Consider the following 24,764-nt stretch of genomic DNA (forward strand, 5'->3'; position numbering starts at 1 on the left):
GATGGATCTGGAGGGTGCTAAATGAAATAAGTCAGACAGAAAAGAACAAAAAACATATAATTTCACATATGTGAAATATCAAACACATTGGTACATAAACTGGGTAAAGAGGGTCATATACATGGTGATGGAAGGAGATTAGACTTTTGGTGGTGAGCACACAATAGAGTATAATGTAAACCTATTAACCACTGTTACCTCAAAATTTAACAAAAAAACAAAAAACAAAAGACATCAATGAAAAAATAAACTTGAAAATACAGCAAAAGAAACTAAAATGGAATATTAAAACAAATGGCCAGAAAGTCATTGAAAGGACATATAGGACAATATCAAGTGGCCTAGTGTACATATAATTAGAGTCACAGACTCTGAGGGAATGAGGAAAAAAAGGGGAGGGGGGAGAACAAAAAAATATTTGAAGAAATATTAGCCAAAAACTTTCTAAATTTGATGAAGTTTAGACCCACAAACTAGATAAACACAAAGAAAATCATATCAATAAATCATAATCAACTTGCTAAAAACTAATAAGAAAAAAAACTTTAAAAGAAGACAGAGCGAAAGGGACACATTATATAAAGTAGAAGAAATATAAAAATGATCACAGATGTCTCATCAGCAATTATACAAGCCAGAAGACAATGATGTTTTAAAAAGGTTTAAAAAAATTAATAAATCTTTAGCTGGACTAATCAAGAAAACAAAAAAGAAGACAAAAATGACCAATATCAGGTATGAAAGAAAGGAAATCATTACAGATCCACAGATATTAAAAGGATAATAAAAATATGAGGAACAACTTTTGCCAAGAAATTTGACAACCTAGATGAAATAGACACATTTCTTAAAAGACGAAATTACTAAAACTAGCACAAGAAGGAGAAAATTAGAAGAGCTCTATATCTATTACAAAAATTGAACTAGTAATTAATTCTTCCCAGAAAGTAAATTCCAGGGCCAAATAGCTTTGCTAGTGAATTCTGTCCAACACGAAAGGAAGAAACAACACTAATCTCTTTCAGACAAAAACTCTTTCAGAAAATGGATGATGAGAGACGATTTCCCAAGTCATTTTATAAGGCCAGCTTTATTTGTGACCAAGTAGGGTTTATCTCAGGAAAGTAAAGTTAGTTTAACATTCAAAAACCCATCATGATACTGCACATGTTAAAAGATATCCCTTTAGTAAAAGGAACCCTGGTTCCTTGGAAAAGAGGCTAATTTCAGGGCTTGGGCAGAGAACGTACAAAAGGAGCCTGGGATAGCCTGTCCAGGAAGAAGTGAGGGAATTTTAAAGAATGATAAGAACATACCAAAAAGATACAGAGGTCAGCTTGAAGGAGCTCCCAATGGCCCTTCTGAGACAATATGAGCATCAAAATAAATAACAACAAACTAATATAACATAACCCACTAGATAAAAGTCTTCAAGTCCATAATGATATAAGTTCATACATGAATAAATAAGTAGAGAAGGGAAAGTTCTTTCTTATGAAAAATACCAACTAAATATAAAATAAATAAATATAAAAGAAATGATGGAGTTAGAAAATCATCAGATTTTAAAACTTCTGGGTGAATGTTTGATGAAGAATAATTCTTCCGGATTAAAGACGATAATATCGACCTTAACAAAAAAGAGAAGGCTTGGTGCTAGACAATTTCACCACTTATTTTCTTCTAAATTTTCCAGAAATAGATTATTCCTAGCAATATTATTCTTTCCAGAACACTAGGAAAGATGGGAGCTAGGATAGTTCTGACACTAAAACCTAACAGCAATATTACTTTTGAATATAGATGTTGAAATCCTAAAAAAAAAAAAAAAAGTCTTGAAAACTAGATTTGACAATAGCAAAACCAGAACATCTACTATACTATCCTTTACCTACTGTCAAGTAGGAACTCAAGTACAGTTTAATAGTGATAAATACTCCCTAATCATAGGTCCCAAAAAGATATTTGCTACAACTCACACCAATTACTAATTTAAACTTTAAAGGAACTATAAATATGAAAGAAAATATAAAAAATGGACACTTTAATATTTACAACAACTGATGTCAGAATTAATGGTAAGGTACATTAATAAAATCACAAATTAGACAAAGATGACTACCGTTATTACTCTACAACACTATTCTAGATATTCTCATCCATGGCAATATGCTATAAAAGATATAATAGAAGTATAACCATTAAAAAGAATTGCACACAATTTTTTCAGAGTAAGATTATGTATCTTATTATGTATTGAAAACTCAATATGAATAATATAAAAAAATTTAGGTTAATAGTTTTGTAAATTGGTTATTTAGAAGATAAATATATAAAAATATAACACTTTATCACAAAATAGTCAGTTAGAACATCTAAGTGAAAAAAAAATTATTTCAATTACAGCAACAAAAATACCTAGAGATATTTCTTAAAAAGAAGTATCCGGAATCTATATGAAGATGAAGAACAAAATATTAATGAAAGGTATAATGAGGATTTTAGTAAATACAGAGCAATACTATATATTCCTGAACGAGAATATTGAATTTTGTAAAGATGTCTGTTTTTTTCCAATATTTTATGGATCTAACAGAATCTCAATAAAAATCCCATTGGCACTTACTCTAGGAACTTGACAAATTAATCCTACAGATCTAGTGGAAAAATAAACTGGTGAGAAAATAATGAAATTAGAGCTTTATTCACAGACTATTTTAGAGTGAATATATATCTACATAAAAACCAGAGAAAATCTGTATGACAAAAATCATACACAAAATTAAAGGCAAATGGCAACCCCCCCCCAAAATTACAATGAACATGGTAGATAAAAATTAATGTCCTTAAGTTACAGAAAACTTTTAGCGTCCATTAGAAAAATACTGACATTCCAACAGTTTAACAGAGGACATAAACATATAATTTTCTTTATAAGATGACAAGTGATAAATATGAAAAATGTTTAACATCTTTATTAATCAGGGAAATGTGAATTAAAACAATAAAATGCCTTTTTCACTTATTTGTGAAGATAATATTCAAAGCTAACAAGATGGCATTGAATAAGAAAAGAACTCACACCACCATTTGTTAGAGCACAAGATACTATAATTTTTCTGTGAAATATATTCCACAAATACATATTTGGCATATTTGGAGAACTTAGTTATGAACAAGTAAGCCCATATCTAAAAATCTACTCTAAAGAAACAATAAAAGATGTGGACAAATATTTACATACAATCTGATTCTTTAAAGAGTGAATATTTGGAAACAAGCTAAATAGCCAAAATAGGGTCATAGTTATTAAATAATCAAATAACCAAATAATTAATTTATTATCAAAAATTTGTCATTAAAAAAGCATAATTATGAAGAATACTTTCATAGCCTGGAAAAAATGTCACAAAATGATGTTGTCAAGAAAAAAGTTATAAAATTATAATTCCCTTAAAAATTATTATTATAAGAAAGTACACTATATTATCTCTGGGTAAAACTTAGGAAAATACAATTTTTGTTTTATATTTTTCTCTATTTTCTACAAAGAACATATATTCACAAAACAGAAAATACCATTAAACAAAAGCCAAAAACTAAAGGCTTTTAAAAAGTAGTAGTTTATCAGATAGTTTCACTATCTGATTTCTCTTAATATATTGAAAAATGTATTGCTACAGCTATCATGTGGCAAAGCTGCATAAAATAACAGGCATACACTCAAATATTGTCACATGTCAGTTTATTGAGGAAATTTGATGCTAGAGGTAAATTCTATTCATTTGATTACTTTTCATTATGTCAAAGAAGACTCCAAAGTCCACAATTACTTTCCCAAATTTTTTTCAGGAACATAAAAATCAAATACAAAGAAATGTTCCAGTGAATTTGAAAATTGCTCCTATTTTATTTCAAATAGTGGTGATTAAGGGTCAGAAAGTACAGTAACATGGAGGAAGGACAAAAATGGAATATGTAAAAGGCAAATATTTTTGCTAGATTTCATTTTCAAAGTTTCAAATCTTTCCAATTTTTTTACTTTTTGCACCAAAAAAGAAATCAATACTTTTCATTCCACTCTTGTCAACTTTAGCCAAAGCCTTCTGAGCTGCAGTCATTTTGCTATTTTTCTGTTAATGAAAATAAGAGAAAAATTGTTACGTTACGAATGTAACATTTATAAATATTACATGCAAATCAAACCAGACCATGCATGTCTCAAGGTTCATTAAAGGAACAATCATCTGCTGCTAACATGACTCATAAGGAAGTGATTATTAAAAACAAGTTCTGATTTCTATTCAGAACTCAGACCTACGAGACAAAATGGGTTAAAAGAGGCAGGAGACAAACCGCTGCCTTCTAAGGAGTGGAACGTTAGTTTAGGGGGAATAATTCTGGAGGGTGCATTAAGTGCAATAACACAAACAATGGAACTGACACAGGCAGCAATTGTCAGAAGGAGGAATTACAGCCTTGTATTACTACATGATGAATAATTCACACCAATTTACCATCTGATTTTATTCAGAGGCTGTATGGGAAACCAAGGACACTATTATACTGAAAAGACAACCTGTATTGCAAAGAATCCAGACTAGCTAGCTGCTTCCATTTTCCCTCCAACAAAGGAATACCTTCCAAAAAGCTGACTACAAATTTACCAGCTTTGTAAATTTTTATTTATCTCTTCCTGGTCATTTTGTTTGTTTGTTTTTACTATGCCCTAGCAGAAGGTAAATAGCAGCTGATTTTACTTTGATTCATCACAACTTGTTTAGCAGAAGCATAAAAAATAGGACTCAGCAAAGAAAAAAAATAGGCTGCCACCCTTGGGAACTGTGAGACAAAGTCACTGCCAAAGCATCTTTTCAGAGCACAGTGTTTGATCACTGAAATTTTGCTTCTCGCATTCTATTACTTATAATTTAGTGGTTAGTCAAAAGTGACAATCTCTTTGAAATAAGTTATCCCCTGCATTTAAATGACATTCTGGTCCAACCCAGAATGGTCTCACTGGTGTTGTGCCCAAGGAGATACAATGCGCAGTAAGAAGGGTGGGGCAGAAATACTTCTCACAGAGAAACTCCAAAGTGCCCCTGCTTACAGAAAACATGGAGATAACCAGCTATTTAGGCATATCTCAAGTTGGATTATCCCCTAGGTAATCATGCCTAGGTAAGCTGCATATAAATTAAAGAATAAAATTTATTTTAAAAAACTTTAAACTATAAAGGGAATAAATGTTGCGCAAACCTAAGTGGAAATTGATTTATCTTGGGATGGGCAAGGTCTCCCTACGCATAAAAAATAATGAGAAAATCATAAAGAAAAAATGATTTCTATATTTAATCTTCAGAAAAACTTAAAACTTAAAGTCAAATGAAATGGCTAAAGACAAATTGGAAAATTATTTGTACTTTATATGTCATAAAAAGTGTTGCCTTAATTTAGAATACTCTTACAAACGAACAAGAAGACTATTACTATCGTACATAAAAACAGGCAAGAGACATGAACTGACAATTTGCAAAAATGCAAAAGGGCAAGAAGCATTTGGAAGAACAACTAACCTTTCTAGTTAAAGAAGTGTAGCCTAATTACACAGGCAAAAATTTTCAAGAATAAAAATCATAATGTTGGAGTACAAATTCCTACTAAATTTTTGGAAAGCACTTCATATGTATATCTCAATAATCATGAAGAAAGCTCATGATTATCTTTTGATAATCAGATTATCTTCTGAATAAAATAGCATTTTCTAAGGTCTTACTCTTAGTTCAAGTGTGTCTAATGAAATAATCATATAGAGATGCAGACTATAGATAAGAATGTGTATCACTTCATAAAAACAAACAAAAAAGCAGAAGTGAAGAAGTGACCTGTGCCCAAAAATAAAGGAATGATGAAATAAATTATATTTCCATATGGTGAAATAAAATAACATGCATGACTGAATATGATGAAAAATTAATAAATTTTCATAGAATGCTTAATGACATGTGAACATTTTCACGATATAGTGATAAATGAAAAAGGCAGAATCCAAAACTATATGTGTATATATATTACACTTAATGCCAATTTAAAAAGTTATATATGTATTTATAATGCATGTATAAGATAAAACACTAAGAAATGTTACAAAAATATTACAGTGGTGATTACTGAATAGTGGGGTTACTAATGATTTGTGACATCCTCATAATTTCTGGGAAGCTTCTTGGCAGCAGAGTTGACAAAGCATTACCTATGCAGCTCTCTCCCTCCACCCCATCCTATCACTACAAATACATAGCAAAGTTCTGGCACACTCTTGCTATGAACATTGCCTTCCTTTGAGTCCTAAACATTCTTCCTTGCTTAACATTTTCACTATCATTCATAATTCTGAATTAATGACTTAAGTCACAGAAACACGTTAATAATTCTTCATGGTTAAAACTGTAAAATCGCAATCAAGCATATAGTTGTTCCTGGATGCCCTCACGCAGCATCACTCACTGAGTCCAAGAGTATGCCACCACATCTGGACACACATACCTTTTCAGTCTTCAGATCTTTAGTATTAAACTTAGTGTAATCTTCTTTTGCTTCTACGGGGTCATCTGATAACTTCACTTTCTGCAATGTTAGAGCAGTGAAGTGGTGTCAAACGTCACCTTGACACATCCATTTAAAAAGAATCAACATGTGCAGTCTGGACTCACAGGAGGCCAAATGGAGTAGCTGACCCTGAAAACGGCTTACTTTCTATAAGCTCTTTTACATGTTGCTGATTATCTAGGGAACTAAGTCATGAAGCTATACAAAGATGGTAATAAGCTATGTTCCTAAATGGAAATTATACCAGCCCAGGAAGTGAATAAAGTGGGGTTTCTGAGGAGCCCTTCTGAGGAGCAGTTTTGGTATGGGGGAATACAACTCGCCAAATCCCAGCCGCAGCCTCAAGGCAGTCTAGCAGTATTGATCACATGCTTTGCCTGAACCAGGGATGGTGACTGCTGACTTCCAGGACAGTCTAAGGGGGTGAACGTGGACACAAAAGGAAAGACAAGAATTTCCTTTAAGGAGGACAGGTGTCCAGCCAGAACCCCCACTTTATTCACTTCCTGGGCTGGTATAATGTCCATTTAGGAACATAGCTTATTATCATCTTTGTATAGCTTCATGTTCTTAACTTCCTTTCGATTTAATCATCTCATTTTATCCAAACAAGAAGAACCTTGCAAAGCAAGCAGCCAGCAGAAGAATGAAGCACAGAGAGCTTAAACAAATAGCTCGAGGCCACTTAGTAGGGGACTTGGGATGAGATCTCAATTTCTGTACAAGTGCTATTCCATTGGGCCCGATGCAACTAAGTCAACCTTATTTTTTAATTTTTTTTTTTTTTTTTTTACGCCTACAGCACCCAGTCTTCCTGGGTGGTCTCCCATCCAAGTACTATCCAGGCCTGACCCACTTAGCTTCGGAGATCAGACGAGATCAGGCATGTTCAGGGTGGCATGGCCGTAGACTAAAGTCAACCTTTACTCATGTTTTTACCTTTCACATGAGCATTTTACACCGATAAACATAAGAATCTTGTCAAGAATTAGACTGTAGCCTTCATGTCATATTATAGAAGGAACGGTGTCACATTTATTATGTAAAAGGCATACAGCAGGGCAGATAAGTTTTGATGTTAAACATGGAGCAGCGACTACATAGTGATCGCAACTCGGAGTTTTATAGATCTTTAAGCTCTTTATGGAGACAGCAGGTTGACAAGATCCAACATGGATTCATTCACCTTGGAAAACACAGATTTGTTCCCAGCTTGACTCTTCACACCCCAGCTTTCGCTAAACAAAGAACTAGTAGTTAGTGCTAAAAGATGCCACAGCACATGCATAACATGGGATAAAACAGCATGTCTTGAAAATTCTTCACTGTAACAAACAGAAGGGTACCTGGGAATACATCGCATAATGGGGCAAACCCTTCTCTTGGCCACATAGCAACCTCTAGCAAATAAATCTTCAAAAGAAAAAGACTAGTTTATCATGTATGAACTACCTACCAGCAAAGTGAACGTAGGTGTATAAGCAACTTTCTTAATACATGTTTCTACTAAAATTAATACAATAAAGGGTATTTAGGTGATGCATACTTTTAATAGGAAAGTATCTTCGAATAGGAGAGTAGAACTCACAGATAATAGTGATGAAGGCTATAATAGTTTCACATTGCAAGAAGTTTAAAAGTTATAAGGATGTCTGCTTTCCTCCTCCGCTGCATAAGGTTCTAATATAGATGTTCATCAACACTTGGGCATGTTCACTTTCCACTGATAAGTCAAATAAAAAAATGTTCATGGAAAGAACGTAGGATGAAAGGTGCTTCCTTATCAATATCAAATGTTTAATAAGATGACTGACTTGTTCGGGTGCTTTAAAGGCCCACTATCAAACAAGATACCAGTTATAAGTACTTATAAAAAAGAAAATGATTGTGGCAGCCTTTGCACATAACTAGTTTTCATGTTATTCCCAGCACACTGTTGAATATGTTGGGGAAAAAAACGTAATTGTTATACTTACTTAAATTTTTGTTATTTAAAAGACTGAATCACTGTGGATTTGGGGAAATGTTTCAGAAGAAATAGAAAAGTGGGTTGGAAAGACAATAACAAAGGACATGACAAATGGGTACAGTTCTGGAAAGAAAGAGCAAATGGCCGAGTACCACGGCGAAGACGAATTGGTCTTATCATTTTTGCAAATGATTTGCAAGAAGAAACCAGGAATATCTCCAAATCCACTGATTACATTCAGCTCTGCTAGCTGACAGTGATAAATTCAAAAGATGGAAGGGGGTGAGGGTCGGAAGCTGAGTTTCAACACAGGCAAACATATCATAGTAAGAAAATAATGCAAAACATATTAAGGATGACAGGCTCTGTGCTATCGATTACAACACAGATACAAAGATACCTAATAGCCAGTGGAACATATTTCCTGAAAACAAGCAACTATAATTATTGTAAAAATCAATCAAATCCTGGACACAGACAGGAAAGCTGGCAGCAGACATTACCCTATGCTTGTTTAAACTATGGTATATCATCCAGTGCAGTTTGCAATGTGTACACTGGAGCTCCAGGAAGACACAACAGAGCAGGAAACATTGAAAAGCATCTAAAATAATCCAGGAGGTAAGGCTGAGATTTAGGAGAAAAAAGATTCCAAGATCTAAATCAGGGCTTGACAAACTACTGTCCATGGGCCAAATCCAGCTGGCCGCTTGCTTTTATAAAAGAAGTTTTACTGGAACACAGCCACACTGGTCCGTTTATGAATTGTTTGCGGCGTCTCTGCACTACAACAGCAGAGTTGGGTAGCTGCGACAGAGACCATCTGCTTCTCGAAGCCTGAGTATTTACTATCTGGCCTTTACAGAACAAGTTTGCTGACCCCTAATCTAAATCATAAATGACGAAATCACAAAGAACTTAAATTTTGGAAATTAAAATAAGAAAATAGAAAACTGGGTCCGAGAAGAATAAACTATGAAACCTATTACCCCAGATGGAATGAAAGGCGAAAACCTTCAAGAATTGGTTTAGATCCATTCGTTAATGATCTCTAAGTTACCAAGGAAGACAGATATTTGAGAGAAAAAAATATGCTTAGTTTTTGGAGGGAGAGAAATAAGAAAATAACAAATACGCCTATTTCCTTAGTTATAGTAGCACGTCCCCTCATGCTACTGCCAGAGATAGTGGACTACTGGATTGGAAGAAGTGTGGGTCTGACCCTAGACCTTACAGCAACTGACTTCTGCCCAGCGCTATTCCTCCAGAGAGTAAAAGATGAACCTCCTTTGACAATCAGTTGAAAATGGCCCACAACTCATACTGATGTGCTGTAAATTTTCCATCCTTTTCTAAAAGTCAAAGTAATAAATGTTTTTGGAGCTACCACGACCTCCAAACAGGACATGATACAAAAAAGTCCTGAGCATGCTGGCCACCTGAAAGGTAGGGGGAAAAGAAAGTTGTTTAAACATCCACGATGTGTCCACTTCACGTTTTCAAGGCATCTGTTATTTTGCTGGTGGAAGAATGACCTCACTGACAGGCTGGTGCATGTGTTTATTTCCCTGTCTGAGGTCAGGCCTGGACAGTGTGCCATCAGGTGTGGTTTAGGACTGACTTCTCTACCCTCCCAATCTGGGAGACAAACCCAAGCTGCAGTCCACAGTGCAGAGGTGCTGTGGGTGGCAGTTTGAGTACATCTGGAAGAGGCAAAGCCTTTCCACTCACAGATAATGATCGCGCACACACTGCACTGATCACTTCAAGTATAGAAAAAAAGCATGGTCATCCTTGCTCAAAGGATTCTTTGCATTATAAAAATTATTCTCTGTGCATCTTTGTACTAGTGACAATTGGGTTTGGCAAAAGGAATTTTAGTTATATATAAAGTATTCCTGGTGATTAATAAAGTTAATTATAGGATTTGGCTAACTCAGGAATATGAATTATTATTACATATCTATAATATTTCTATATAGGTATCTGGCTAAAACCAACTATTATTGACAGTATTTTATTATTCAGGTAAAATCTACAAAAATAAAAAATACTGATGGCAAGCCCAGTGCAATCTCTATTCCATATTAACATCACTCCATGAAAGGTGGATTGAGTGTGTTTTAAAATAGACCAGAACAAAATGAACTTATGTGGTAAAAGTATAACATTTTTCCTGGTTCCCCAAGATACCTTAGTCATAGCTTACCTTTGATGGAGGATTTGGCAATGAAGCTGAAGTTTCTGGAAGCCTAAGAAATAAAAAATAAGAATCACAATCATGGTTTTTCATAGACAAGCCAACAGAAAGACTGGGCCAACTTGAGATTTACTAAGTCCTACTCTCTTCTGATAGCTTCACCTCCAAATATTTCACTGTGCAGTCACCTCAGGGTAAAGAATGCAACTTCTATAAATGAATAAATCTTTGTTTCACTACTCAATTTCTTGTACTAAAATTGTTTGAACTAAAAAAAAATAAAATTAGAACTCTTTTGTTGAAATGGAATTGCTTTTCCTCAGCCTTTACAAATTTGTGCTTTGGCATTGTAGTATTTTTTCTTCATAAATGATGAATCTAGCATATATTTAAGTTAAAATTATTTTAACTGTTGACAAAAAGACACAAAATTTATCTTTCTTCCATTAAAGAGAAGTTTAATTGACATAGCTTTCTCCCCAAATATTTAACCAAAACATAAAAATTTCAGTGTAAAGAAAAGAATCTAAAAAAAAAGGAATACAAAGACATAAGGTTTCTATCTAGATAATAAGTCATGACTAAAAAAATCCAGAGAAATATTAAACAGAGGGCATGGATATCAATTTAAAGCAGGCTTTCAACATATTTTAACCACTGCAGAAACCAGTTTCTACTAATTGTTTTTTAAAGTAGGACCTATGCAATTGCTAAAAACAGCAATACTATCTATTAAAAACTTATTTTATCTTCATGTATCAGAGGAGGAAGCTATTATAAGGATCTGGAAAAGCTATTAAACCATTACACACACAAAATCTTAATAGTTACTAAAATTAAAAAATAAAACCAAAAAACATTTTTTTTCACCCTAAGGTAAAGTCTTTTCTTTGTATTAAAGATCTTTATGAAGGAAGAAATGCAAATCAAGTCATTCTTAAACCCTCTTCTGCCCTCAAAGATACAGATTGTGTTTCAAGTGCTGAGCGTAATAAAAGTACTTAATGAACATCTAATAACAGTGAAAATGATACAAAACCTTTAAATGTAACTTTCAAAAAATATTCTACATGACATTTAGAATATTTCTTCCCACCTTTATTTCTATTAAAATGATCACAAAGAGCTAAATTTGTTAAGTCTAACTGGTAATATAATTTTAACATAGTTTACCATCTAAAATCATACCAATCAATAATTCTAGTCCTAACATGAGTTCCTGCAATCAGTATCTACTAAATTAATTCATTTCAATCAATGGATGTCCATTAAAAAAAATCACCTCCAAACCATAGAGTCTATGACATAACTCTAGAATAATCTCTTATCAGAAACAGTGAAGTGATAAGCCATAAAGAAATCCTAATGCTGAAAAACCTAGATGCAAAAAGGTGCTTCTTAATTATGACTGAAAATGAATAATACTTACTTTAAATATTTAGATAAGTCATCACTTAATTCTTTAGGGATATAGTCAGATATCAGACCATGGGCATAACGAATATAATCCTCTGAAAGAAATAGAATAGAGAATAAAAGAAAAAAATTAGTAATAATTATGCTCATTTTAAAATCAGATTCTGCCTCTATCTGGCCTTAAGAGACTCACTTAAGCTCCTAGCCTCTTACCTCATTTGTAAAATAAGGATGCTAATAACTACCCGTCAGAGTAGTGGGGTGATGTGATGGATGAGATAGGATGTAAGATGATATCAAATATATGATGAGATAATACAAGTACAACCCAGTAGATGCCCATTAAATGATAGTTAAAATGAAAATTCAGGGTTGTTTTCTTAGTTTAGGCTATTGAATATACATAACGTTCAAAAATCAGTTGTAACAATATAAAATATTCATGTCCTTTTAAAAGACTAATTGTTTCTAGGTCTGTTTCAATATAGAATAAATCTGATCATTAAACAATGAGTATGCTTATTTAAGAGAAATAATATGTCTGTTAAGTACTTGCTTTATAAGAATTCTGAACATTATATTTATACTCCCGAACTAAAATGTTTTAAAAAATGTAAAAAGCTAAACTCAACATTAATACTCAACATTAAACTCATCATCATAATCGTTAATACCAAAGCATCCGGATCCTCAGTACTAAAATGAGTACTCATTAAATACAGTTACATAAGACAATAAAATCTGTTTTAAAGCCCTGTTCTTTAATTCAGTATTTTATGTAGAATACTAGCAGATAATCAAACTTAATCATAAGATGGAATAATCACACAGAGATATAAACTATCAAAAGCAATATCTCAGGTTTGTTCCTGGGATATTCATTTGCTTCTTTTTTTCCTTTCCCTTCTGCCTTCAGGTAAAGATAACAATTTGTACTCAGTATTGGTTAGAAAGTGACTATTGCCTGGACCGCCTGATATCAAAGTCTTCAGTCAGAGATTTTCACTGCCAATGAACCGAAAGTTATCATTGAACTCTTCTCAAAATGTGCTCATGGTTCTGGGCTAGTAATTATCCAATGAGTCATGAATAGACAAAATGATTTTAAGAATGTCAACATATCATCTGTTTGCTTCTTCTGGCAGCATATTGAGCTAAAGATGGAAGAAAAGGAACTAACTAGCATAAAGAGTATAAAGCTTACTTTATGGCTGGGACCCTAAATGGTAGTATACCGAAACCCAGACCCTTAAATCTAGAGCCAACCAAAGTCCCTGACAGCTGGTAAACTCGGTATGGTGAGGGGGCTGTCCACCAATCAGCCATCATCTGTCTGTGCAGGGTGTTCTAGGTATATTTCTGAAAATCAAAAACTGCCTCAATTACCATCAACCTCAAACAGGCCATCCTTCCTAGTTTTTATTTTTTTAATGAATAAAGCCAGATGTTTCAGAATTGTAAACTCCAGAATGGGGAACACTAAATTGGAGTTTAAAGTCAGAATAATTTCTGTCCTACCATTTGAGAATGTTATTTGCATTATACAGCTGTTTTTATCTGTGTGTGTGTGTGTGTGTGTGTGTGTGTATACACACACACACACACGTAGTATATTACACTGGAAAAAGAAAAAGAATACCTTAAGAATCTAAAAGAATAAAAAATTGCCAAGTGAAGCAATTTTCATCTAAAATTGAAATATTGAGACCTGTGGTAAGACATATGCTTCTTGAGAGAAAGATGCAGCAGATCAGCTGACTGGGCCCTGTGCCTTAGGAACAGCACAAGAAGGTTGAGTGTGGGCTAAAGAGTCAGACCAATTCTATTAATAGCTCATATACTAGTGATATGACTTTAGACACAGCTTGAAGAATTTCATCACAAAATGAGACTTCCTGGGGTCAGACAAGATGACATGCACACACTGGCAACTTAGTAAAAGGCTTAGCACACGATATACCCTCAACAAATGAAAGCCAGAGTTGTTAAGGTTGTTATTATTATTAGCGCAAAATAAATATTTGCTGAATGTATGATTTAAGTATCAATTAGTGACAGAAGTGATCTATAGTAGAAATATTACCTAGTTCTGAAATAAAATGCACACCTGCCACAAGATCTATGAGAACACATTGGCAAGGATGTGAAGTTTCTAAGACATTAAGATTTTAAAATCATAAGATAGACATTTATACATAAACAGCCTACTCACGACAAAAATCATTTCCGATGAAACAATTTACTTACCTTCCTTGTCACTGGAAACCTGGTGACTGCAGAAAAATGCAGCAGACTGTACCCGGGCACCAACGTTTATGTTATTGGTTTTCAACGCTGCCATAGTCTGATTAACCTATGAAGTAACCAAAAGGGGAATATCAGGTTATTCTGAACTAACTCTAGAAATCCACAGCTTTCCAGATGGTCCTCAACCCATTTCAGATGCAGGAAGAATTACTTCCTCAGCAGATATCAGAAGCTGAGAGACGGCTGCACATTTGGAGGAAGGCTGAGCAGCAGCTGCAGCATTTTGGGATGACTTCAATCCCTGGACTTCGTAGGGCAACACAGTATGAGAGCACTGACTCTGAAATCAGGCTGCTTGCTTTTGCTGTGACCAGGGGCTTGCTACTTAACCTCTCTGTGAAATGCGGGTAAAAATAGGTTGTTATGAGGATTAAATGAATGAATATATGTCAGGCTCTCAGAACAAAACCTGGAGCAAAGTTTAATTGTAATGATTTTCTAAACAAAATAAATAATGTAAATTTCCCACTTCCTAGGACTTTAAATTTGACTTTGCTGTTCATGTCATTATCACTTGCTAAGAGCAAAAACTAAATGCCAAGACTCTGTCAAGCACTCATTACTCACCTAGACCAACACTGAGGCAGATGGAAAGCAAAACATGGGGCACTTTTACAGTCTTTTCACTACTATGCACAGTAGGTGCCTGATTAATTCTACAAGGTTCATTCCCATGTTCTAAGGCTCCTAATGTGCCCAGTAATGTATGACACACAAACATTTTTCACAAGGTGGAACACAGAAGATAAAAGAAGAGAATCTTAGGAATCAGTACAGTAACTACTGGAATTTGCCAACTTGCAAAAACTTTGTCAGCAATAGATTTGCTCTGGTGAGGTTCTTAATCAACGTGAAAGTACACTATATCCTTAGACCAATGGTTTTCAAAGTATTTCTTTTTTTAGCCACATCTCACAGTAAGAAATACACAAAAACCCAATACTCAAACAAATATATATGTTTCATAGAGCCAGACTTACCCTTACTCTGTTAAATTTTAATATATTCTATCCTATCCTGTCCCATCCCGCCCCTTCCCATTGCATTCCAAGAAAAGATATTGGTCATGACTTACTAAATCAATTTGAAAGCATTGCTCTAGACCTTATATGAATGAGGTCTAATTCTTAGGCACTAAGGTACAGGGTATGCCTGGAAGATAATCCCTCTTCAGCACCCAGACACAGAATGGGACACACTTCCTTTAAGATTGAAATCCAGTCTGTCTCAGCCCCACCCCCCCGCCCCCTGCCTGGCTGTGTGTGAGCAACATCAATCTCTGAGACACCTGCAGGATGCACATCAGGCCTGGTATCATCTGGCTTATAAGACTCAAAAATATACCAACAAACAGCAAGAACTTCTTTCGTTCAGTGTGAAGGATCATGGGGAAATGGAAATACAAGTCAAAGGAAAACATAGAGCTAACTCCAGAGACACGTGAGAAAGAAAGAATGAAAAGTAAACGAGTTCTTCTCATATTGGATATCTTTATACAGTTTTCCATTCTTAGCTGGAAATACAAAATAGTCTTTGGATTACAACTTAGCACATTCCTTAAAGATTTTTAAAAAGGAGCACTGAATTTTTTCTGCCATAGGCACTGGAGAGGTACTATACCTTTTTTTCCAGCCACTTTAATGTCTTCTCTTTGCTGTACTTATAGTATTTCCTTGTGCCTATTTCTGTATTAAATTAAAAGAAAAAAAAATACTGAGCACAGTGGATTAAACAAAAATAAAACTCATAAGATTATATAATATACAACATATAAAATATTTCACAGTAGTTTATATTTTTGAAAATTCAATTTACAAACCTGACAGCATATTTGAGTTATTAAAAATAAATTCCAAAACAGAATTTGAGTACCTTAGGTTTCATCCAGCCATTAAATTAGTGGGAATTTAAGACAATCATCAAATTATACAAACAAATCTGTAGAAAAGGTAATTTTTAAAACAGAAAATGAACAAGCTAAGCAAACTTCATTTTTCTGAATAATTTTAAGCTTACCTCAATGTTTTCAATGAAAGACTTTTTTTCTAAAATAAAAATGAAAATCCTCCAAAATAAAATTGAAACTAAATGCAGATGCCTGTGAACTTTCTTATCCATACCAAAAATACATCTCGTTACCTACTCAGTACTGTCCCAGTGGGATTCGTGGAGAAAGAAGAAAATCTCTCTCTTTCACTGTATTACAATATAAGCACTGCTATTTCAGGGCAATTTAGATTTATGATAGGCTCAACCTGGCCCTTTTATAGGGATAAACGTTTCACATCTTATAAATTACACTTGCTGTCCTCACAATCCACCTAGCATTATCTATGTCATCATTTCCTCGGTAACACTTCATTCACGGGTTTCTTGGTTTCTGTGCAATCAGCGGAGGCAGCGCTTCCACTTCCAGCCTCTGTCTCCACACAGAAGTTATCCTGGGACCACTAAAAACCCTAAGGCCAGGTGCGTGTGAGTCTACGGGAGTCATCCTAGGGTTCTATAGAACGATGTTTTCTCTTTCTTTCCTCTGTAATCATAGTAGGAAATGGAAACTGCTTATCCAGGGATTGTTTTCTGCAGCCCATTAAATTGCTTCAGTTCCACGAACTGGTTAATAGGGGAGAGGCTGGCAGGGTCTCTGGCCTTAGCTCCTGTGCATTTCCTCCCCATTTCAGCCTGTGGTTATCAGCATTGTGGGCAATAGGAGGCAGGAGGGAGTGGGGGGCCAGACCTTTGTACGCTCTCCTCAGGACGTGTCACTGGAATAACAAAAGAGGGATGGTTGCAAGTGGCAACCTGTCAGAAGTCTGAAGATTCTCTGGTGCAAGGTCTGCTTTCCAAGAGCCAAGTCTGCTGGGACCAACAGCTAGCTGCGGAGCCACGGCCGAGGAGGTGGGCCTGACTTCCTCGGAGATGATGTCCCACCCCACGGACATTAGGGGAATTACAAGAGCATGCAGCAATCACTTAGTAGTAAATGCACGCCGCTGAACAGATTTTAGAATTGCTGTTTATTGTCTGAAACAAATAATCTCCAAAAAACTTCAGTGCTCAGGTCTCGCCTAAGAAATCTTACCACAACTATGATACTCACTTCCTTCTTCCTCTACCTCCAAATTCCTCGGAAGAACTTCTACAATCTGCCATGGTTCCTTCCTCTCTCCCACACCCTGAGCCCCCTGCAGGCTACTCATTTCCCTCCTGAAAATGCTCTTTCAGAAGTGGAGACCACAGGTTGAGCCACACTTTCTGAGCTTCTACACATGCAGTGCATACTGTCACCTTGAGAAGTCACCTATTAAATGAGATGATCCATACAAATCCGAGAGTACAATACCTGACACATAACGAATTCTTAATATTAGTTAAGAACAAATGAGAACTGACAACCTGTTAATGACAATAGCATCAGAAACTAATGTACTTTCAGGCCTTATACACATTTTCTTACTGAATGCTCAGAATGAATTGCCAATGAATACCATTATTTGTCCCCATCTTAAAGGACTAGGTTTGAGTGAATCACAATAAACTGTCCAAAGTCAGTGAGTGAGCTAGTAAGCAGGAACATCAGGATTCCTTTTCAAGCTGACAGCAAAGCTGTGGATCTGATGTTCATTTTACCAAGATCAACTAGCTCTTCAGCCGCCTCAGTACTTCTTACCCTGGTTCCTTCTCCAAAAGTTTTATAAAACTTTTCTCTCGCTTTTTCTGTATCTCTGGTGACCTTTACTCTGATTTTTTTTCTAGTTCCACTTCTTCTTCCTCTGAAGTCAACTATACCTTTTTCCTGGAGTGACTTCATCCTGTCTCAACAACTAAACAAACCCAACCAGGAAGCTCACCTCCCTGAGCTGAGGCTGTGTGCCTAAAACCAAATTGTTCACTTTCCTCCCAAACCACTCTCTTGGGCACCCAGGCTCAAATCTCAGGGCTATTATCCACTCCTGCCTTACTTTCCACATTCCATCACTGGATTCCATGGAAGACGGGCAAGAGCCAATAGTATCTTGTAGGGGATACTGGGGGAGGGAAAAGCAAGCAAAAAAAATATCAGAAATCAGGAGGCTTAACTCCTTGTATTGAGTCAGTAATTACTTCATTTTTTTGAAAAGTCAATTTTATTTAGTAAATATTCATATTCTCAATACACACATTTTAAGTGTACAATTTGAGGAGTATGGACAAATGTGTACATACAGTCATGGAACCATTACCCCAAAAAGTTCCCTAGAGCCCTTTTGCCATCAATTCTCCCATCCCTACCCAGACCTCAGATGAGCGCTGACTGCTATCATGATAGATTTGTTTTTGCTTTATTCTATAAGTTCATAGAAATGGAATCACATGGTGAGTACTTTTCTGTGACCATCTGTTTTTGCTCAACATAATTTCTGTGAGACTCCTCCATTTTGTTGCAGCTAGCAATAGCTCCTTCCTTTGTGATACGGAGTATATATATCCTGCGTATGGACATTCCACATGTTGTTTACCCGCTCACCTACTGAAGGACATTGAGATTATTTCCAGTTTTTAGCTATTTTGAAAAAGCTGCTATGAAATCAAAAGGCTGCTCTGAACATTCTTGTATAAGTCTTTGCATGGACCTATGTTTTCATAAGTCTTGGGAAAATAGCTAGAATTACTGAGTCATAAGAAGTTGCCTGGTTACACCATTTTACGCTTCCACCATCCAGGTGGAGAGTTTCAGTTGCTCCATAGCTCACCATCAGTCTTTTTTGTTTTAGACACTCTGGGGGATATTAATGACACTTCCTTGTGGTTTTAATATACATTTCCCTAGTGACTAATGGTATTGAACATCTTTTCATGTGCCTATGGGCTATTCATATTCTTTTCTGAAGTGATTACTCAAACTATTTGCTGATATTACTGTGTTAAAAGAGATCTTTATAATAAAATACCTAGGAATAAATCTAACGAAACACATGAAAGACCTACCTATATAATGAAAACTATAAGACCTTGTTAAAAGAAATCGAAGAAGATACAAAGAAATGGAAAGATATTCTGTGTTCTTGGATTGGAAGAATCAACATAGTTAAAAATGACCACATTGCCTACAGCATTATACAGATTTAATGCAATCCCCATCAAAATCCCATCGGCATTGTCTAAAGAAATGGAACGAAGAAATCATCAGATTTATATGGAAGTACAAAAGACTCCGAATTGCCAAAGCCATCCTAAGAAAAAAGAACAAGGCTGGAGGCATCACTCTGCTTGACTTCAAATTATACTACAAAGTGACAGTAATCAAAATGACATGGTATTGGCAGAAAAACAGATACATGGACCAGTGCAACAGAATTGAGAGTCCAGAAATAAACCCATATTTATATGGGCAAACATGGATTAAGGACCTGAATATAAGACTGGAGTCAATAAAATGAATAGAAGAAAACATAGAACTAAACTCAAGGACCTTGGACTTAAAAAGGATTTTATGAATTTGACCTCAAAGGCAAGGGAAGTAAAAGCAAAAATAAATGAATGGGACTACATCAAACTAAAAAGCTTCTGCTCAGCTAAAGAAACTGTCAACGAGGTAAAGAGACAACTCCAAATGGGAAAATATATTTGCAAGCAATGCCTCTGATAAAGGCCTAATATCCAAAATATACAAAGAACTCATATAACTCAATAACAACAAAAAAGCAAGGGCAGGGAAGAGGTAGATGGGGGTGGGCAGGGAATTTAAATCATTTCTTCAATTAAAAAAAAAGAGTTCTTTACGTATTTAAAATACTTATCTTTTATCAGATATATGCTATGTAAACAATTTTTCTAATTGTGGCTTTTCTTTTTTTCTTAGTGATATCTTTCAAAAAACAGAAGCTATTAATTTTGATGAAAAATAGTTTATAATTTTTTTATAGTTAGTGGTTTTTGTGACCTAAGGTCACAAAGGTTTTCTTTTAGAAATTTAACGGGTATTTTTGCATTTAAGTTAGCAATCTATTTTGAGTTAATTTGTCTGTATGACAGTGAAGTGAGGGCCAACACTGTTTTTCATATGGAGATCCAATTTTTCCAGGTTATTTGTTGAAAAACTATCCTTTCTCTCATTGAATTATTTTGACACCATTAAAAAAGTCAATTGACTCTTTAAGTGTGGGTCGACTTCTGGATTCTCTATAATTAAATCTATAGATCAACTTGTAGAGAATGGACATCTTAACAATTTTGAATCTTCTAACTCATGAATATAGTATATTTCTCCATTTATTTAGTTCTTCTTTAATTTCTCTCAGCAATGTTTTGTAATGTTCTGTATACTGGTCTTCCACATACTGTGTTACATTTATCCCTGGAACTTACGGTTTTTGATGATATTATAAATTGTATGTTTTTATTCAATTGTCTGATTAATCACTGCTAATATACAGAAATACAAGTGACTAATGTATATTGATCTTGTATACCGAGTCCTTGTTTATTAGTTCTAGTGATTTTTCTATAGACTTTTTGAGCTTTTTAGATACATAACTATATTGTTTATGAGTAGTTTCACTATTTACTTTCCAATCTGTACACCCTTTACCTTTTTCTTGTCTTATTGAAACTGCTAGGACTTCCACTACAATGATGAATAGAAGTGGTCAGAGAGGATACCTTGTACCTAATTGTAGGGGAAAAATGTGTTCAGTCTTTTACAGTGAAGTATGATGTTATCTCAGGTTATGACACAGATGCCCTTTACCAGACTGAGGAAGCTCACTTCTATTTCTAATCTGCTGAGAATTTATATTATAACTGAATTTTGTCAAATGCTTTTTCTGCATCTATTGAGATTATCATACAATTTTTCCTTTGTAATGTGCAAATATGGTTAATTATATTGATTGTCTAATGTTCAACCAACTTTGTACTGCTGAAATAAACTAGTTATAATCTATTACCTTTATTATATATTTGATTTGCTAATATTTTGTTTAAAAAATAATTTCAATCTATTATCACAAGGGATATTGGCCTACTTTTCTTTTTGTAATAATTTTGATTTTGGTATTGAAGTAATTCTGGCTTCAGAAAATTAGTTGGGAAACATTCCTTCTGCATCTAATTTCTGAAAGAGTTTGAGTAAGTATTATTATTATTATTATTATTATTATTATGAGTATTATTTCTTCCTTAAAATATGACAGAATTCACAAGTGAAGCCAGCTGGGCTTGTAGTTTTTTTCCTAGGAAGTTTCTTAATTATAAATTTATTTTTAATTAAACATTCCCTGGATGAGATGATCACTAAGAAATATCCAGCTTGACTAGCCCAGAATGCTACACAAGGACCAAGTGCATAAACTAGTCCTTAACTTTAAAATTTACAAGTTTTTATAAGCAAGGAGGTTTAAAATATCGTGAAGGCCACAAATTACCCACAATTATGAAAAATACCACAATATGTTTGTTCACGTCCTAAATTTAATATTTGTGAGTTAGTGAGTTAGATAAAATGTACATATGCTGGAAACGAAAAAACTAATGTGTCTAGTGCCTATAAAACTGGTCTCAAACATCTGGAAAGACTGGGTTTACAAAATAAGGATGGAATAAAAGTAGGTCTACAATTAAATAACATGTTCAGCAATCGGGTAATCAGTTCACAAACTTGGATTTCCCTGATGTATTGTTGAACAAACTGCCTAGAGCACATTTTCACATCTACTTTCTCAATGTTTTCCACAACTGAGAAACTCATATGGTCTCTTTTTTCCCCTGCCTCCTGGGGATAGAAACTTGGCAACTGTACTCGGGGCACTGTAATCAGGTACGTTTTCCTGGCCATTCCTATTGATCACAGTGGACAGCGCAGAGCAGCTTTTGCTTGCAATATGAACCAGAGTTATACTCAAGATGAGGTCCATAACCCTTTATTAGTCCTTTCCCCTGTCATCCCTCCACTGAATGTGAGCTTCTTTGGCAAGAAACGTGCTGAGCCCTAGAGCTAGCAAACAGAGACACCATTTCTGTCACTAATAAAGCAGGCATTGCTAAGGTCATCACCATCATACACAGGACACAAACAACCGTGGCTGGATTTATTTGGCAGGGAGAGGCAAGGGGGGATGGTTTTCATAAATGCAGCAGGCTTAACCAGATCTTTAATGCCAGAGACTTGAGACAGCATCTGGAGTCTAATATCAAAATAGTTGGCTGGGGAATTGGAGTATTTCAGGTTTTACTCTATCTGCACAGTGCCTGTGGAGAGGATAGAAGTTAAAAAACATCAGTTTCTTTATCTTTGCTCACTGTCATAGATATTATCTGACCACTCTTTAGTCTTCTTTGTTTCTTATTTCGAAATCCTAGCACTAAAATACAGAGACTGGAACCAAACACTAACTTATAAATGAACAATAAATCAAAATCAAATAAGCAGCCAGCACCCAAGGCAATCACTGAAACAGGCTAATACAGTGCCTTGAAAACCGAAAGCACATTGCCAGGATTAGAAAAACGGCCTTTTCCTTCAGCTATTGAAGTTCTTTCTGTCTCCTTTCTGTCTCTTTTTGCCTCACAAAGGGAAATTATTAAAAGGTGATATACAAGATTTTTCTTTTTTAAGTTTCTATTTTTACATGAGACCCCCTAAAACCTCTCACAGAGCAGTTGGAAGTGTTGCGCAGCGAAAGAGGGAGGGAGAGTTGCTGTTAGATACATGGGCTCACGTCTTGATTCTACCATTTCGAGTTCTATGATATTCGTCAGCTTAAACTCTGAGCCTCAGTTTCTTCATTTGTAAAAATACATGTTGTAACAATAATAAAAGGGAACTGCTGCAAGGATTCAATAGCATATGTAAAACGATAAGCATAGAGTTGGTATAGAATAATTTTTCAATACATAGAAGATATTTTTATTATCTGATTATCCCTGTTTTCCTATTTAGACCACTTGAATATGCAGTAATAAATGAGCCATCAAACAAATGTGTATTAGTTACTTACCATGTATCTAGTACTTGAACATCAGCAAACAATTAAAAAATTTCAAATTTAGAAGCCTCAATAGTACTAACATTTATTGAGAACTTAATATATAGCCAGCAAGCACTCTCTGGACACTGATTTACTTGTATTATTTCATTTAATTCCTGAAGCATCTCTTTGTGGTAGATTCTAGATACTATTAACTGCAACACTTAAATAATGTTCAAATATTGGTCATTCAGAAATCTCAACAATTTAAAGCTAACAGAATAAAAATTTTATTTTATGATTTAAACAACTTTGCACAGTACTAATTATAATATAACATATGAAAGAATACAGGGGATACTTTCAGCCCATCAAACTCTTCATCTTACAGATAAAGAATGCTGAAAACCTTGAATAATTTGTTTAAAACTATATAGCAAATACATTTTCAACTTTTCTTGAAGGCCATATGATCCTGAGATCAGATTACCAGATTGTTCTGAAAGAAATTCTTTCCCTCAAGAATTATGAAGTAAATGTAACAAAATATTAATGTCTGTTGATTATTGGAGTTGGGTACAAATAATATTTGTAGTTTTTTCCTGAGCTTTTTTCTGTACCTTTAAACTTTTTAATTAAAAAGAAAATGCTTAATCTGCCCATATACTTCCATTTTCAGAACAGATATACAAACAACTTTTATCTAAACCAAATTTTTAAAAACTCTAGCCTCATATTTTTCTTTCCTTCTTTTTTAATGATAGTAAGACAAAGCACAAAGTAATTCAGGTTAAATATCACACATTAAAAGATGTACACAATTCTCTAGAAGTCTTGACAGTTTTCTTCATAATCAAATTCTTACCCTAATGAACTTTAGTCTGTAAATCTTAAAATAATGGAACATTAAAACAAAATCAAAACAAGAAAGAAAAAGAAATAATAAGATCTTCATGTTTCATCCTCAAAAAGGCCTCATCAAAATACTCGTAAGCGATTTCACATTACCTGAGCTTTACCTCTTAACTCAGAACAAGAATGTAAACTATTTTTTACATTTATGTGAGTTCTGTATACAAGGATAGCACACTGAGATAGACAACTTTTCCACCAAAGGGAAATGCACAGTATGTTGGTTATTTAGAGCTAGTCAAACAATAAGCACTTCTAATACTGCAGAACTTTCAAAAGCTAGGCAATACTGAGAAGTAAAAGAGATTAAGACAGGAGTTCAGATAATGCTTCATAAGAGGCCAGGGATTTGGTGTGCAAGCAGGAAGGAATGAGACAGGAAGAAGTGCTCTGAAACAGAGGC

At 34.6% G+C, this 24,764-nt stretch overlaps 1 protein-coding gene and 1 pseudogene across 4 annotated transcripts in view; both read right to left on the reverse strand.

Annotated features, from left to right (window-relative positions):
• RNASEH2B (ribonuclease H2 subunit B) overlaps window positions 1-24,764 on the reverse strand; it is a 60,922-nt gene that overhangs the window by 5,516 nt on the left and 30,642 nt on the right. For 3 of the 4 annotated variants that reach the window (XM_015587128.2, XM_025044778.1, XM_015587127.2), the window contains 6 exons: window positions 16,122-16,186; window positions 14,442-14,547; window positions 12,208-12,289; window positions 10,788-10,830; window positions 6,547-6,627; window positions 3,729-4,133 (listed from right to left, as the gene is read on the reverse strand). In XM_015587128.2, the coding sequence (XP_015442614.1) occupies window positions 4,020-4,133; window positions 6,547-6,627; window positions 10,788-10,830; window positions 12,208-12,289; window positions 14,442-14,547; window positions 16,122-16,186 (491 nt within the window). In that variant the 3' untranslated portion in view covers window positions 3,729-4,019. Of the gene's footprint in view, window positions 1-3,728; window positions 4,134-6,546; window positions 6,628-10,787; window positions 10,831-12,207; window positions 12,290-14,441; window positions 14,548-16,121; window positions 16,187-24,764 lie in introns of those variants that run through there. The other variant, XM_025044779.1, reaches the window with a different exon arrangement.
• Window positions 7,403-7,520, reverse strand: LOC112477490 (annotated as a pseudogene).

This window comes from Pteropus alecto, unplaced genomic scaffold (genome assembly GCF_000325575.1).
Source record: "Pteropus alecto unplaced genomic scaffold, ASM32557v1 scaffold413, whole genome shotgun sequence".
Classification (NCBI taxonomy): Eukaryota; Metazoa; Chordata; class Mammalia; order Chiroptera; family Pteropodidae; genus Pteropus; species Pteropus alecto.